A 16,883-nucleotide genomic window follows, 5' to 3' on the forward strand; every position below is an offset into this window, starting at 1 on the left:
CCGAAACGCACTTCCTAGTTACTCAGGCGCTTGGCTTCCTCTTCCTGGCAGCTGTGTTGTCCACAACAACAATAACTGCCAGGGAGGAATTTGAACTGCAGTCATTGAGGTCGGTGTTTAATAATTTGTTTTGGGTTTTTAGCTGAAGATACCGTTAGTGTTTTCCAGGAAAACTTCCTCACAGACGTTCTTCATTTTCCCGTAGGTTAACCATTTGACAGCCACACACAACCCTTTGAATCACACTCGAACACACATACTATTCTACTATGTTGCATTTATTCAATTCAGTTTTATGCCTTTGGGTCACACTGATTGTTTCCGCCAACAAGCTGACACGACTGGCAAAAGTTTGATTTTCTTATTATTCTGTTCTTCTTACGTTGCTTGATGTCGAATTGAAGAGGTGATTCTAGTTGTGTTAGTAAGATTGAACGTTATGTTACGACGGCGCATTGTGCTTTTGTTGAAATCCTAATATGCTCTAAACTGCTACGGTTTTTATGGAGTTTGGCATTGTGAAGTACTTGCAAAACCTAATTTAGATGTTCATTTACTAGTTATTTTTCACGATGCTGGTAGCCAACTTATTCTGGTGAATGAGTGGAACTTGTAGCTGCAGTGTGTTTTAGGTTAGAACAGAGATCTCTTTGGTTGGACATCTCGAAAAGATTAGTCCTACTGTCCTTTACAGAGACTCAGGGCTCTGCCAGTTTTTAGTCTTTACCTGATTAAACAACCATGTATTGTATTCCTAATCAGGAACTGTCCTGCACAAAGGCAGCTGATTACTGCAGTTTGACTTTGGTCCTTCTGCAGTTCTGCATCCAGTCCCACTGACTGACTAATGGTAATGAAGTGCTTGTGGATTTCTTTACATAATTGTAGCACTAGTCTAAAAGAAAGAATCCCCTTTGCAGTGCAGTGTTAATGTACTTGATGCAGGACAGAGAGAATTTCAATAATAATTACAATATTAGCATAGTGTAGCAATATTAGCAAGTTTATTTTCAGATCAACACTGTGTTAGTAATAGTGCTACAACTAACAATTATTCTCTCATTATTAAATAATGTGACAGTTGCTTTTTCAGTTAATCTGTTTAACCTGTGCTCCATAAAATAGTAATGCCCATCTTGATTACCTAAAGGCCAATGTGATGTCATCAAATGTCTTGTTTCGTCTGGTCACCAGTCCAAAATCTGAAGATATTCAGTTTGCAATCATGAGTCAAAGAATAGCTCTAAATCCTCACAGTTTAGAAGTTAGCACTGGGGAATGTTTAGCTTTTTTTTTTTTTTTTTTTTTGCTTGATAAATGACTTTAAGAAATCAATCAATTACCAAAATAGTTGCCCAATACTTTCCTGTTGATCTATTAATTATCTGTTCCTCTCATCTCTAATCTGTAAATTCAATCTTTTCTTCTCCAGTCAACCAATCACAGAGGAAAGAGGGAAGACCGCATTCTACATCTCAGATGAACAGGAGAGACTGGTGATCCGGAATGGAGGATTTCAGGCGGACGTACCTGCGTCTGTGTAAGGAAGGAGGAGTGGAGCCTCAGGAGGGTGTTGTGGCTCAGCTCCAGGAGAACAGGGCTGCTCAGGGCTCCAGACTGGACCTGAGTGGACAGAGCCTGTCTGCAGATACCTGCTCTGTGCTGGCCAGGGCTTTTCAAAAAGATACCGTCTTCACAGAGGTGTCACTCAGCGACTGCATGCTCAGCGAGGAAGGTGTGTAAGTCTTAAAATCCACAAACAGATTACAGTATATATGCCCTGGTGTCATGTTATGTCAGGAATGCTGCACGTTCCTTAGCAGAAGATAAGATAAATTAATATAATCCTTTATTAATCCCACTGCAGGGAAATTTGCAGTGTTACAGCAGCAGATGAGATAGCAAGAAGCATCAAAAAAGAACATAGCAAAGAATGATAAATAAGCAACAATCTATCAAGTAAAGCAGAGTAAAGAGACAATGGTTGAATTGAACATTATTGCATATTGCACAATTTAAAATAAAGAGCAGGTTCTATTACGAATACATAAATAACTGCAAATATTTGTTTGATACATCTTTTGATTTTCCACATGGATAACCTTGACTGATTCATTAGTGCATTTACTGTATAAAGGGTAACCAAAAAAGCTGATTTCTGACAAGACAAGTCATTTCATTTTGGTAGTTTACACTACGTGTGATCCTTCAAACGTGATCTGCCACAAGTCAGTGCTGCAAACTCATCTACTGCCGTTTAATTAGGCTGATGTTTAAAGAGGAAAGCTGGCGTTATTCAATATGTTAGTCTGTCTCGCAATACTTTCTTCCCTCACTGTGGTGCTCAGTCTCAACCGCACTGGCTCCCACTGCAGATGAAAATCTTTAAAAACTACTTGCAACTTTGTCATTTCATTAAAAAAAAAGACTCACTAATTTCCTTTAACAGCCGGTCACTGTAGTTTTCAACCCACGGCACTCAAACAAGAGGAAATAACACATTTGTTGGGAACTATTTTCAGCCGTGGATTAATTGGTGCTGTAGTGAATATTTCTGGAGGCAGGACGGTGTGTGAGATTGAGACAAGATAAACTACAGTGTGTGTGTTCATGGTAAGGAAAGATCATGTCACCCAGTGCAACAGTGTGGCTCATTGCTGTGTTTTGGATTTTTGGATAAGAGTGGATCTCTGTGGCGCAGAGGAAAAAGTTATGAAGCTTTGATACACACACACTGCTTGTTGGTAGTGTACATTCGATGTTGGAGTTGGTCTTTGCTCTGCACATGGGATTTAGTATGTAGTATGTATGTATATAGTAAGAATAACACCATATATATCAATATCAGCTTTCATGCTTGTGTATGACTCACAGGTGCCAAAGTACTGCTGACTGGACTGTTTGACAACACAACTGTAAGAGTTCTGGATCTGAAGGTAACACCTATCTCATTACACTGTCCACTCTAACTATTTTTTTTTTTTAGTGACAGTCAGTGATAGTCAGTTGATTGAAAATATTGTCCACAGGGGAATAACTTGAGATCCAAAGGGGCTGAAGTGTTGGGAAAGCTGCTGGCACGTAACAAGACTCTGCGGAGGTGAGAATGATTCTTTGTGTGAAAATATTTTCTGTTGCAAAGCAGTAGACATGCAATAGCAGACATGTCTTTTGAACATATTTTAGTGCACAGTATAATTTTTGTTTCATAAAATACCAAATAAATAATATGAATTAGGACAAATAATCTTAGCTCAAGGTCCACTTTACGAGCCGTTCCCAGTGCTGTCACACAGATTTGGTGGTCTTAGAGTTTGAGCAAACTCTATCCACTGTTTAGACTCCTATTTCCAAGGTCAAGAAAGAGCTTTCCTGATCTAGTCATGAGAACTTTAATTAAACTAAAGTAACATTTACAAATGTCTGTGGTATAACCATGGCTTGATTCCCCTGCTGATGGCAGTTTGGAGCAGGTCAACCAGTTAACATTGCTCTTACCTCATTTAAGCATGAAGTACTTTGACTGAAGTTTTAGCGTAGTGGTTGGCATTACCCATTATTCCCCTGTTGCCCACATAAGTCTGACAAAAAATAGTATGTTTTTTCTCCTTTAATTCAACCAGCAGTCTTGCCTAAGTTTCACTGTCACATCTGCTCACAGTGTGGACTGGTCAGAAACAACATTCACTAAAGTGAACTACTATCTCCCTTACAGTATTTATCTTCAAAGAAATGATTTTTGATCAGGACCTAAACTTGATTTTTAATACAAAATGACCCCAGCTGCAGCAGAGACCAGTATCCCCATTACCACTATATGCCTAAAACTTATAAATACTTCCTCTAGGCTGGTGTTGGAGTGGAACGCCTTGGGGGTGTGGGACGAAGCCTTCTCACTCTTTTGTGAGGGTTTGGCCTCCAACAGTGCGCTGACACAGCTGGACCTGCGCAACAATCAGATCAACCACCACGGAGCATCCGAGCTCGCTCTGGCACTCAAACGCAACACCACCGTGGAAGTGCTAGGTGACACACAATAAAATAAAACATGACCTCTTCAAATTCTAATATTCTAATTGTCAAGGTGTGTAAGAATCTGTTGAACATTAGGTGACATAATGTTTTTTTGTTTTTGTCAGAACATTTTTACGACTGACATGTCATACTGTATTTTACAGTGAAATAATACAATTGGCTGTGCCTGACATTAGGCCTGAACAATTTCGACATTTTGAGGGAAATGTGTAATTGTGCTTTGCAATTTAATTTGTTATTTATTATTCAAGGCCTGCATTAATGGTCTACATAGCTTTGAAGTCAAACTCGCTGTGTAAAACATAAAACAGGAAACAGTTTTATAGAGTGTTCCTGAGCCAAATAATAATATCCTTCATACAATTATGTGTTCACAAAGTGTTGAACCTCGCCCCATCCTTCATACCCAATCATGATACTATCAGCTGTTACCAAAAACCCTGTTTACCTGTGGAATGATCCAAACAGGTGTTTTTGGAGCGTTCCACATCTTTCCCAGTCTTTTTTTGCTCCTGTCCCAACTTGTTTGAAACATGTTGCTACATCAAATTCAGAATAGGCATTCATATACAACACATTTCATTCAAATAGATTTCATTCAGATAGATTCGTGAAGAACTCAATGAGGGCGACTTATTTATAATGATGTCGAGATTACACCATGGAAAATACAAACAATCAATTGAAACCGTTACAGGCTTGTAATAGTTGGTTATTAAGTACATTCAGTGTTAAAGAGGTATAAGAGTATTCAGGTTTTGGTCACATTCCATGAGTCTGCTACACTTACTAAAAACAGTCCTTCCAAGATCAGTTCTGATACAAGGTACCTGAAGAACCAGGAAGTTATGAGCTTATCATGGTTCCAGTGAAACATAGAAGCAATGTTTGATGGTAGTTTTCTGACCAGAGCTTTATAGACACACACACACACCAATGGTTGTTGCGTCTGTCAGATAATCTGATCCACATCTTGGAGTGGTAAAGAATGGATTTTTGCTGTATTCTTGTGTTTATTGTATGACGGACTGATGATCCACTCTGGTCTTTCTCCCTGACTGCGTTCACAGATCTGAGGTGGAACAACATTGGTCTGCTGGGTGGCAGATCTCTGCTGGAGGCTCTGCAGAAGAACAAGAGCGTGGTGCAGCTGGAGATGGCAGGGAACAACATACCTAGTGACACACTCAAAGCACTTGGTAAGGTGTGTGTGTGTGTGTCTGTCAGTACACTCTTAAACATATGTGTCTCTACAAATGTACTCTAGTCTTTTTGCATTCTGTCTGCCTCCTTAAAGGGCCGGTTCAGCTAAATTACAGAAATCCCAAAACATGTCTTCTCACCCTTTATTCAGATAATTTTGGTTTTAGCTGTCCAGGTTTTTAGATATCTGTCTCTGAGATGTCTTTCTTCACCCCACAGCTACTGAAGAGGAATTTAGTTTGTGCTGCATAAAGCGCTGAATATGAACAGTGAAACTCAAAGCCAGCTTCCTACTAGCATCGCTCTGTTGTTTCAATCCTGCTCCACACAACTTTGGAGATGCAGATAGCTGTTTGCATGCTGTCCTCCACTCTGGACCCATGTTTCTGTCTGTGCACTCATTACCCTTTGTTTTCCTGTTGTTGAACCCTTAAAGAGCAGACCACAGGGCACAACTCAGACAGACAGTCCACCATGAGGGAAAACCACAACAGAAGCCAGGTCCTCAGCAGGGAGATTTATACACTAAAGGAGGAGAAAGGCCGACAGGTAAACCCCACACTGGAGGATGAAACAACAGGAACACTGGTGGATGAAAGCTGTTAAAAGGAAATCACCCGAGCCCAATGAGAATCTGGCCGTGCTAATGGTTGCAGAGGTTTTCAGGTCTGTCGGTCAGTCCACCACTTATGTCCAGACTGACATATCCCGTCAGTTATGAGATGGATTGCTATGAAATTTTGTTGAGACATTCATGTTTCTCACCAGGATGAAGTCAACCATATTGTTGACATTTACTTGAATTTCTTTTTCGGGGGAAATAGCTCAATAATTATGGGATGGATCACCAATAATGAATGAATGAATCATCATGACTATGGTAAGCCCCTGACTTTACCTTGAGCACCACAATGAGGGTTATACTCTGGGCTTTTAGTGAAATACCTCGACGACTGTTGTTTGGATTGCCATGCAATTTGTTATCCATGGTGCCACCAGCAGGTCAATGTTTTTACTTTGCCAGTAGAATATCTCAGAATATTTTGTTCTATTTTATTTATGGTATATTTAGCCTGTTGGTCCCATTTAGATACAAGGTCGTTTCTTTCAGGGAGTCCTAGTCAAGACGGCAGCATAAGCAGTTTCACATACAAAAAATACATGAAAGCAGCACAAGGGAAATGGCAAAAAGAGAGAGGGATATAGGCCATACCAGCACCCATACCACATTCCTCCTCAAATCCAGGATTATGTGAAACAGCAACATGTTGATGAGCTGGCATAAAATGCTTGTTCAGACATTCATGGTTCCCAGACGATGTATTCTACTTACTTTGGAGATCAAAACTAATGATGTTCTCATCGGCCTCATCTGTGCTGTGTTTTGTGTTAATTATCTATTGATTGATCAGGATTAGGATTATATAATGTTATCATGCTAAAATGCTAAAATACAGTGGTGAGCATGGTGAACAATATACCTGCTAAACATTAGCATGTTAGCATTGTCATTGTAAGCACCGTTGTGTAAGTGTAGCCTCACAGAGCGACTAGCATGGCTGTAGACTCGTAGTCATGCTAGATACTCACAGACCTTCCCATTAGTCCTACAGAAGTACTTTCTACTAAAAGAAGAGTGTCAGTGAAAACTGTGCACAATGAGGTCTGTGACTTGTTCAAGTGAAAGTAAAGTGTCTGTTCAAACATTCAGCCTTGTTCATCTAACTGACATGAACTCAAGCTAAGTGCAGTCACATTTAAAGCCTAAAGACTTTTGGGCCTTTTTGATACACAACATTTTGAGTGAAATACCACTTTGAGGTTTTCATGGAGTACTACAGATTTAGGTTAAAGTTTGTTGTGATGACTTTGGTTGTTCCTCTCCTGTTTCAGTTCTTAAACCTGATGGAAACCATTGACAGACAGAGGGAGGAGATGGGACGCTCCAGCAGGTGAGTTTTGGTGTTACTGTGTACGGTCATTGGCCATAGACGTGGACTTATAACTGAGAGGCACAACCCCCCCATCTGTCTTTAACTGTTTATATTTGCACTGGAAAGGAAATAAATGCATGGAGATGTAGAAGTTCTTTAGGCAGCACAATTTTACAATGTGAATACCTACAACAACACCCCTGCACCGTCCACATTTTGTATCATGACCTCATGGCACTGGCCTCATTACCTCTTTCCTGTTGGACTAGGTCCACCTCCATTCAGATTGGCCAACTCCAGGAAGCTCTGAATGACAGGAAGTCAGCTGTCAACTCTCTCACTGCCAAGTAAGCATTTCGTTTTCCTCTCTTCCATATTCGCAATATGAGACAACACAGTCTCTGTCTAGGTATTGTAATATAAGTGTCTAATCATTTTCCAGTCGTTGTATGTTGTATGAAGTGCATATGTATTGGATGAAATTTCCCTGCACTCTGTCCAGAGAAAGGTCATGTCAATCACAGTCACAAACTATAAACAGAGTACGAGAGTGACGCTACAGTCTGTAGCCTGATAGTGTGATAATGTATTTAAAAAGGTGAAGAAACAAACCAGAATACTAACGCCTACATTTCCAAACACACTGCTGCAGTGTTTCAGATTTGAATAAAGGTGAATTCTGAACTGCTAATCCGCTAGAACACAGCGAAATAGGAGATGCACGTTTGAATTTGTCCATTGTTCAGGCTTCAGTAGAAGTGAATCGGAGACAGAGAATATATTTGTATACCTGAAATGTAATGTGCCTTTAAGACCTAGTCTCCACCAAAACCAAGAACTCATTTGAATGAACCTCCCACCCGTTTGTGTTTCAGCAAACTTAACAAAATGATTGTTGTGCAGTTGATTATGAAAGCAACCTGTCCTGATATCCTCTCACAAAGGTGACAGACCCTCTTGCTAGTTAGGTGGTGGCATATGAAATAATGCTGCACATTTATCAACAATAAAATTAATAAAAAATCAAATTTGACCGGCCTGTGTGTGGGTGTACATGCTAAATTCTATGTTATCTTGAGTGCATTAAATGTCTTTTCACCTGCAAATCATCAACACACTGCTCACTAATGTTTCTTAAAGTATAGTAAGACACACATACAGTAACTGTGATCATATTATGGTGTGATGTTGTGCAGACTGCAGATGACAGAGGCTGCCCTTACCCTCTCGGAGCAGAAAAACCACAACATGGGAGAGCTGCTGACACGAGTAAAGGCTGAGAAAGAAGAGCAGAGGGAACGACAGAGCAGAGAGAGGAAGAAAGAGCAAGAGGTATGGACAGATTGGTGTAGTCGCGTAATTCCAAACACTCCTGAGACGACTCAGAGTTAACCAGCTAACATGTGTGGTGGCATGTGATTGGCTGAAAGGTCAGAGCTTGGGTACTACACCACTGTCATGAAGTGATGTTGTGAAATAAAAGTGTTATTGGGAAAATGCAATTATGAAATAAAAACAGATTTGAAAAAGGGCATTATTAAATAAAACATTAAATAAAAATTAACTCATTAAGCAACATTTTGTCATAATGAGTTCAGTTTAAATAATTTCCTCAGTTATTTCACAAATTATTGTTTCATTTCATATCTGGTATTTACTTCAAATGTTCTCAACTTCTCATATGTCAAACACAAAATCCAAATCAGTTTTGCTTGTTGAGATATTGCTGTCATGAATGAATGTACGTCATGTGTTTCCATCATGTAGGACAGCACACTCAGAGAGGGAAAACTACTCAGAGAGATCCAAAACCTGACAGAAACCAACGGCCAGCTCAGGAATAAGGTAAGAGTAATGTCTGTTCAGAACAGTGTGTGAATATACTGTGTGTCAGAGTGTTTGTACCAAAATGGTAAAGCCAATGCTGAGCAGCACGCACAGACCAAAGTTGCATTATGAACACTGAGGCTAATTGTGTGTTAGGTGGAGGAGATGGAGCGCAGATGTAAGTCTCAGCAGCAGCAGATCTTTGAGCTGAAGCAGGAGCTGACCAACAGCACAGCAGAGCTAAAGCTGCGGCTAGCACAGGCAGACGGTAACACTCACTCACAGAACACTCACAGAACTTTGTTACAGATACAAAGAGTGGCATTTTATTCCACTTGTAGCCTAGCAGAGATTTCCTCTGTGTCACCCTCTGACAGACCGCCTGGAAATAGAGAAGCGAAGGTCCAAGCAAGCTCTGGAGGACATGGATGGTCTGCGCCAGAAGGAGGTGCTCACAGAAACTTTCTCAAGTACAGATATAGATAAATATATAAGTCTGTGTGTGTGTGTGTGTGTGTGTGTGTGTGTGTGTGTGTGTGTGTGTGTGTGTGTGTGTGTGTGTAAGAAAACATAAAATACTTAAGCTCAAATTTCTGTACAGGTGGAGCATCTGAATCGACATCTAGAAGAGAGTGAGAGAGCTCAGCAGGAACGCATCTTCAAACTGGAGGGACAGCGGATACAGCTGGAAGAGGTCAGAGTATATTATGAGTACTATGTTTAAAAGATAAAAAGATTATGTAACACATAGATTTAGTCAACGAAGTAACTGCTAATAACAGAAAACAGATCATAGATTTTTTGTAGCCTAAAGCCAGATTTCCTGCATGCAGTAGTTGTGGTGTGGCCACAAAGGTTGACCAGGTAAGTCAAACCTGAGATATGTAAGAACTGTGCCAGAGAAACTGACCCAGTGGACAAATCATAAAGGCAATATTCAGGAAGTTGAAGAAAGACTGTAATCTGCTGCACACATCTCACAAAAACAAACTTGCTCACAACAGTCAGCGCTTCCTAACACAGGGAATCAAGGAATGTAAACACAGCTACTATGGGATCTATGATCACAGCAAGATTGGCCCTAATAATGCACATCATGTCTGTTTAATGTTGTGAAGGTGCTCTCTGTGGGCCCCTCGAGGCAAATTGTACTTAATGATACTGAGTTATGTAAAAAAAAATTGACTTGAACTATAAACTAATCCCAATATCAGATGGTGGTGGGCTGCCTGTACACTGCACTGCATAATTCCACCTTCACATACATTTACCAGAAACAGCTGCCGTTCACTGCCAAACACTGAATGGGTCTGTACGTATTGAATGGAGAAGTTGCCCAAACTGTAACTTTCCAAACTGTTGAGGTATTCAAATGCACAAGTTTGCTTCTCTCAAACTGGGAATTTCCCATTTCTCAGGTAAAGCTGCACCTGAATGTGGACCCTTTGTCTGGAGAGTTGAATTATAGTTATAGAGGTGCAGTTGGTGGACATGGTCAGATAAACATCTTCACACTGCAATCAAATACAGTAGCTCTGCCTTTTGGGCTCACAGTATTTATTCACAATGAAATTACAGTTCAAACAACCTCATTTTGAAGTGCTTCTGAAATCTCCAGTCTAGCTATGCTCTTAATGTGATGTGATAATGTCCATCTGTTGTAGGAACTTAGCAAAGCTAAAGCAGCCTGTGTGACCGAAAGGGCCCAGGCAGAGGAGGAACTGGGAAGAGTGCGAGCACAAGTGCGTCTGGAGGAGGTGGGTGAAATTTCACAGTTATTCATTATTCATGCTTTTGACCAAAACAACATACAGATGAGATGAAATCCAAGCCTTGTTACATCCAGGTGAAGCCTTTGATAACAAGTCCTGCAGCACTCAGCTCCATGTTCCACCTGACAGAGGTGCCACAAGTATGGATGGGGTTCCATTTTATTGAATTCAACTTAGAATTACCATCCAAAAAGCTCCAATAGCTCCAATAGCTCCACCCCAAAGATGTCTAATCAGCTTTTGTTGGCAGAGGAGGCAGAAACCCTGAATGACATTTGCTCATGTTCATGAAATGTTAAATGTTAATCTGATATGAATCAAAGTTTAAGTGGGAGGTTGTTAAACTGTCCTGAGGTGATCAGCTGGTCATTTCTCTGGAGAAGAGTCACCACTCTGTTGGTCCCAGTTCAGTTAAAAAGGCGGCCATACAGTGACACAGGCTGCAGTGAGCACATTAACCAGAGAACATTGAAACCGTTACTTCATTTACGTTAATTAGCTTCAACTGATCTAATCTGCTGGCGGTGGTTAAGTTAATACCTGATAGTCCTCATGACACATTTTGGATTGCACCAACAGAGTGTGGAGATTTGATACCCAATCCTTGTTATGACTAGATAAAAGTCCTTTAAAGACACTGGTTACTAGATTATTCTGACTGTAATTCTGACTTCTAAAAAATTAATTTGTCACTATTTCAGGCCATGGTTTACACTCTTGACTCCCTCTCCCTTACATTTTATCCTTTGTTTTTAATGATTCTCTGGGCTTCTCTGGAAAGCAGTGTGGATACTGAGTGGATTATCAGTCAGTTGCTCTCCGTCACCTTCTCTTGTACTTTTGTTTCCTCTGAGCAGGCGGAGCATGTGTCATCCTTGGAAGAGAAGCTTCGTTTGGTGCGTTCCTCCCTGCAGGAGGCCCAGCTCCACGCCTCCCAGCAGAAGCAGACCATCTCTGAGCTGCAGGTGAAGAACAGCCAGCAGAGCGTCGAGATGGACGGTCTACGGCGCCGAATAGATGAGCTCCAGCAGGTCAGGACCCACCAGCTGCCGTCAAACACACAACCTTCTGGCTTCGCTATGTGACGTCACAGAGTCAGATAAATGATTTATGTTAAATTGATGCTGACATGACATGAATGAATGTTGGCCTGTGAAAACACTGGATTAAATGTGGCTTTTCCACAGAGGTCATAGTGGCTGTGAGCTTGAAGCTAACCTGGCCAGCTGGGCCCTGTCTGTGTGCACTTCATGTGTGTTGGGTGTGTTTCCTGTCAAAGTGTAAAGATATTCACTTTTAATCAAACTGGAAACTCTAAAATCATGTAGGTGTGATTTTTTTTTCTGTCTACACTGTATGTTGACTTTTGAGTTTTAATGATTTCCTCAGTGGTTTTCAACATATTATATAAACATTGGAGCCTTCTTGTCAGTCTAATGATGCTGTAGGTTTATGTTAAGGCCATTGATTTCAACTTGGTTTCTCAGTAGTCTTGTTGATTGTGTACCTGTGGTGTGGCAGCTGGTATGGCTCTAAATGCAACAATACCAATGAGCATCAGCTGCTGCTACTGTGCACAGGAGGCCCTCATGTCCACTGCATGTGGTTGTAAGTAATTGCGATGATCAGCTCATTTAAAATGCAGAGTCTGTTATCACGTTTCTACAGTGTGTCATCTTTAGCCTCTGCGCTCATACAACACAATTTCAAACTCAGTGATTGGATGTTTCTTTCTCAAATGTGACTTGGGAGTTGTAGTTGACCTCTCTCCTTCAGCTTTTATGTTCACAAACTTGCACTTTCTTCTTTTTAACGAAGAACCAGATATTTTCTGATGTCATTTTTACTGGTGATTGAACTAGGAGAGTTTCACATCCATCCAAGACTTGGAAAGAGAGAACTGCCAGTTCTGCCAGTTACATTGCCTGTGAAATGAATAGGACTGAATAGGACTTTTGTTTGCAGACAGATCCTGGCTACCCAAAATACCTAAATAACACCCAAAGACATGTCAAAAGATGTGATAAAGAAAGGCTTTGTTGTCATGACCATGCTTTGGGTGTTGATGCAGGAGCTGTCAGGGAAGGACCAGGAGAAGGTGGCTGAGGTGAGCCGGGTGAGGGTGGAGCTGCAGGAGCAGATTGGACATTTACACGCAGAGAGGACGGCACAGGGAGGACTCAAAGAGAAGATCAGTGCTCTAGAGAGAGAGATTAAAGGTCGGCCCTCACTGGTTCTTTATTTTCTCTGTCTTTATCACTTTACACACACTTTCCTTTTGTTGAGTATACATTTAAATAAGTCAGTTAGTCTCTTATGGTGTCTTTGTTAGTGTAATTTATTCCAGTGCTAATTTGTTTTTGTTAAGATATGTACTGACTCAAGTAGCGTGAGGTTCCCAAATGAAAGATATAGAACAACAAGGTTTACATGTGCAACAACTTACTTGGAACAAAGTGGAATTATCCAGGTCAACCAGCAATTTGAAAACCCAGCTGTTAGAGTTTTTTAATTTCCTCTAAAAAGACACTCAATTTATTTGCTCACAGCATAATGTTTTGTCCTGTAACCAGGTCAGACATTGTAGATTTAAAATGCATCATGAAGTTTTTGTAGTACTGTTGTATTTCATTCCTCTCTCCACCTGTGGCTCTCCATCCTGCAGTACTGAACAGTAACCACAGAGAGGTGCTCCTGGACAAAGAGAGCGAGATGTCTTCCATGCTGGAAAAGTTGCGTCTGAAAGAGGCAGAGATCCAGAGGATGAGGGAGGATGCGGCGCAGAGAGCCAGCTACTTGCAGAGCGCCATCCTCACCTACGTCCAGGGGTCCCCTTTGGGACACTACAGCAGCCCCAAGAAATGACCCAGAGGCTTCAGCCTCTCAGCTGTAACCTCTGAGCCCTCGCTGGGTTCCTGAACAGCTCAGGACAGTCTGAAGGATTAATAGAAATCCTAACAGTCTGGACAGAAAAGACTGGAAAATCAGGAGTGAACAGTAACATTGGAGAGATAATTGGTGGAGCACAGGATGGCTGTGATCATACCTAACACAATGCGCAGATCCAGTCTAGAAATTAAGGGGTTAAAAAGTCTGTAATTTTAAAAGCAAAATTGTAGGAATCTTGTTGTTACTCCCAGTTAGTGCACCTCATCAGTACAAACCTCACTTCTATAAAACACTTTATCTGGAGGTGAAAGTGAGCACATCTTAAATGTCTCTGTGTCAAAACTAAAGCAGGAAGTGGCTCTGTAAACAACATTTTCACTGCTTCCAGACCTCTCTATCACTACCACACTCGCTGATTTATTTAGTGATTGAAATAGGTGTGTTGTTGTGCTTAATAGCAGCTGTTTCCACAATTGGGAGAATAGTTTCAATAATCAGAGGTTTGGAGGCGGGATTAAGAATGGGAATGACGTCTTCCTACAGATGCTAATTGCTTAGCTATGTCACAAAAATGGCCACAAACATACAGACAGCTTTACAAGTTTGCTTTGCAATTTTCTTAGTGGGTCTGTCTGTCTGTCTGTCCATCCATTGATCCAGTCCCACACTTTGGTGCTTAGCTTGACAACACACAGTCTACAGAGTCTACAACCATGCTAGTGGCAGCCATGCTAAAAGCTAATATTTGCCAATTACCAAAGAGCAAAGAACAGCTTAGACCAATGGAAATGCCATTAGTTTTGCAGCCATTTGGTCATGAACCAGTGTATTGGACACAGTGAGACTTGGACCTGGGATGAAAGGTCAGAGGATGAGATTTATGGCAATCCATCAAATGGTTGTTGGCATATTTCAGTGTGGACCAAAGTGGTGGAGCAACCGACCGACAGATGTTACCTTCCCTAGAGCCAGGCTGCTAGCAAGGCTAACAACTACTGGCCTGAGATCCATGACATTTGGTGTGGAGAACAAATATTACATACTAGATGTCTTCATATACATTTCTAGACCTTTAGATAAATTTATCACATGCTCTTCAGGGGACCAACAACCCTGTGACCTTTCATCTGTCTCCAACTTCAGGGCTACATTTCCATTTTTAGCCGACTACTTGTAAAATCATTTGAATAGCTCAACACTTGTAAGTCATTTATTGAGTCCAACACTTTCATGTTGTTAGTTGCAATGAACACTTCAGCCTCTAGGGGTTGCTACCAGTGCATTAGACTTTTGCCCTTTTTTCTTTTTTTTTTTTTTAAACCAAGCGTTTGCCAGCTGAATGAGATTAATACCAGTTTCAAAACAACATGTTTTATCTCTTTTTGGGGTCTAGTGTCAGTTTTAGTTCCCCAATAATAGAGTGATGGTCCATTGTTTCGATATATATGTTATTTATCCTCTCCTAAATGAAGGAGTGACACAATAAACATGAAAAAGAAGAAAAAGGGTCAAAACAACAGTTCTTTCTACCTTGATAATCAAAATGTCTAAATTGTAAGTGCTTTTGCATCTTCATTATAGTCTTGTCTTATTTTAAGAGAAGCTCCTGCTGGACATGAGACCAAACTGCTGTCGAAAAGGACATTTTATTTCCTATGATCACAGAGCTGTTTTACATGTACCATGCCAAATAATGTCCACTCTGCATGTTTGTCTTTAGCCCTCCCATCAGCTGAAATGAACTGTAAGTCATCACTTGTATGTGTTTTCGCTGTCCAGCCCAGTTCTGTTGTATTCATTCTAGTTCACCTCCTAAATGAATTGAAGGCTGTGTAGCATCATTAGTGTTTACATACAAAATGGGATTTAGTCCAAGTATGCCTTAATATTATATCAGTCATACCAGATGGCTGCCCCGCTCCAGCTCAGACTCTTGATGCAGTCTTTTATAACACAAATGACTGTTTTATATCTTGACTTTGTCTCAGATATGTGATGAATATGAATATTTGTCATTTTATTTTTTCAGGTGTGTTTTTACCATTTTGCTGTTTTTGTTGACATGTGTTTATATATATATATGTGTGTGTGTGTGTGTGTGTGTGTGTGTGTGTGTGTATAAAATGTAGTCATTTCTGAAATAAATGTCTCATGATTTTTACTAATGCGTGGATGATTTAGTGGTTGATTGGGATTAGTCCCTCATTCTATTGAACAGATAATTTACAGGGTATTCAGACTGTGGTGTGTCGGTGGGGTGGAGATGTATGAGGTCACTGGGTCTTGAAATTATAGCCAAAGATCTTCAAGTGCCAAGATAGGTCACTTAAATTTTAATCCTATGAAACCGTTTGTCTAGACTGTTGTTTAGACACTTTATTTCTCATGGGACCATGTCATTATTTATCAAATATATTGGTCTAGTAGTGCATTTATCTAAAATTGTAAGTGTAAATTTCTAAATACCCATGACTGCAATGACCACACTTGTTCTTGATGTGACCATTATCCTTTCAAAGACAGCCCGTTAAGTCCCCTCAATGGAATGAACTGCAGCCTTGTAGAAAATAAACGGCAGTTGTTCATATTTTGCATACAAAGTAAGGATACTTAGAGTGGTGTCTCAGAGGTTCTCCAAACCGAGGTGTTTTTCATGTGGTCAAAATGGTGCAGTCAGGGGTCACCTCACAGACGTTCACCTCACTGGCAAGGCACATTTCTTTGTATGGCATGAGTCATATACAGAGGCAATTGACATAGTTTTATGTAAGGTACAGAAGTGAATTTGGGCATTTGTTTGAATAATTTCCCTATTCATTGTGCTTTTAAAGGGAAATAATGAAAAAGTAAAACGTTGATTTCGATTTGAAAGTGATTAGCTGGTTTGTTATGTCTGTGTGCAGCATGGGAGCTCTCACTAGAGACACCACCAGCTGACTGTTTGAAGATTTAAGAGACCTCCTGGATTCATGTTCTTCCTGGATTTATGTTCTTCAAGGAAAGACTCACCAAAATAATACACATGGTTAATCAAAGTTACGTCCAAATGTTGGGTCAAAGTTGTGAGATAGTAGGCCTGCAAACATCTTGACGTCATTGTCATAATTTTGTCTTTAAAACTATTAATTATTTTTCATGTATTTTTATTTTGTGACTCCTGATATTACATCAGTCTGCAGACACAGGCTTCTATAGTCATGTATTTTGCTGCTATAGGTACTAT

General features: G+C 40.4%; 1 protein-coding gene across 4 annotated transcripts; it reads left to right on the top strand.

Annotated features, from left to right (window-relative positions):
* The first annotated feature begins 60 nt into the window (after positions 1 to 60).
* On the top strand, positions 61 to 15,795 carry lrrc45 (leucine rich repeat containing 45). 4 transcript variants are annotated; one of them, XM_041962399.1, is made up of 19 exons: positions 67 to 109; positions 763 to 850; positions 1,433 to 1,735; positions 2,875 to 2,936; positions 3,030 to 3,100; positions 3,848 to 4,026; positions 5,106 to 5,234; positions 5,675 to 5,787; positions 7,132 to 7,190; positions 7,442 to 7,519; positions 8,369 to 8,504; positions 8,940 to 9,017; positions 9,156 to 9,267; positions 9,377 to 9,447; positions 9,601 to 9,693; positions 10,664 to 10,756; positions 11,629 to 11,802; positions 12,843 to 12,990; positions 13,437 to 15,795. In XM_041962399.1, the coding sequence occupies exons 3-19, from the start codon at positions 1,507 to 1,509 to the stop codon at positions 13,634 to 13,636; spliced, it is 2,025 nt and encodes a 674-aa protein (XP_041818333.1). In that variant the 5' UTR covers positions 67 to 109; positions 763 to 850; positions 1,433 to 1,506; the 3' UTR covers positions 13,637 to 15,795. The 4 variants fall into 4 exon arrangements, with proteins under 4 accessions (XP_041818332.1, XP_041818333.1, XP_041818331.1 ...); XM_041962400.1 differs by lacking the exon at positions 67 to 109 and adding an exon at positions 119 to 201; XM_041962398.1 differs by lacking the exon at positions 763 to 850 and having other exon boundaries at positions 61 to 109.
* The last annotated feature ends 1,088 nt before the right edge of the window (positions 15,796 to 16,883 follow it).

The sequence above is a fragment of the Chelmon rostratus genome, chromosome 21, assembly GCF_017976325.1.
Source record: "Chelmon rostratus isolate fCheRos1 chromosome 21, fCheRos1.pri, whole genome shotgun sequence".
NCBI lineage: Eukaryota > Metazoa > Chordata > Actinopteri > Chaetodontiformes > Chaetodontidae > Chelmon > Chelmon rostratus.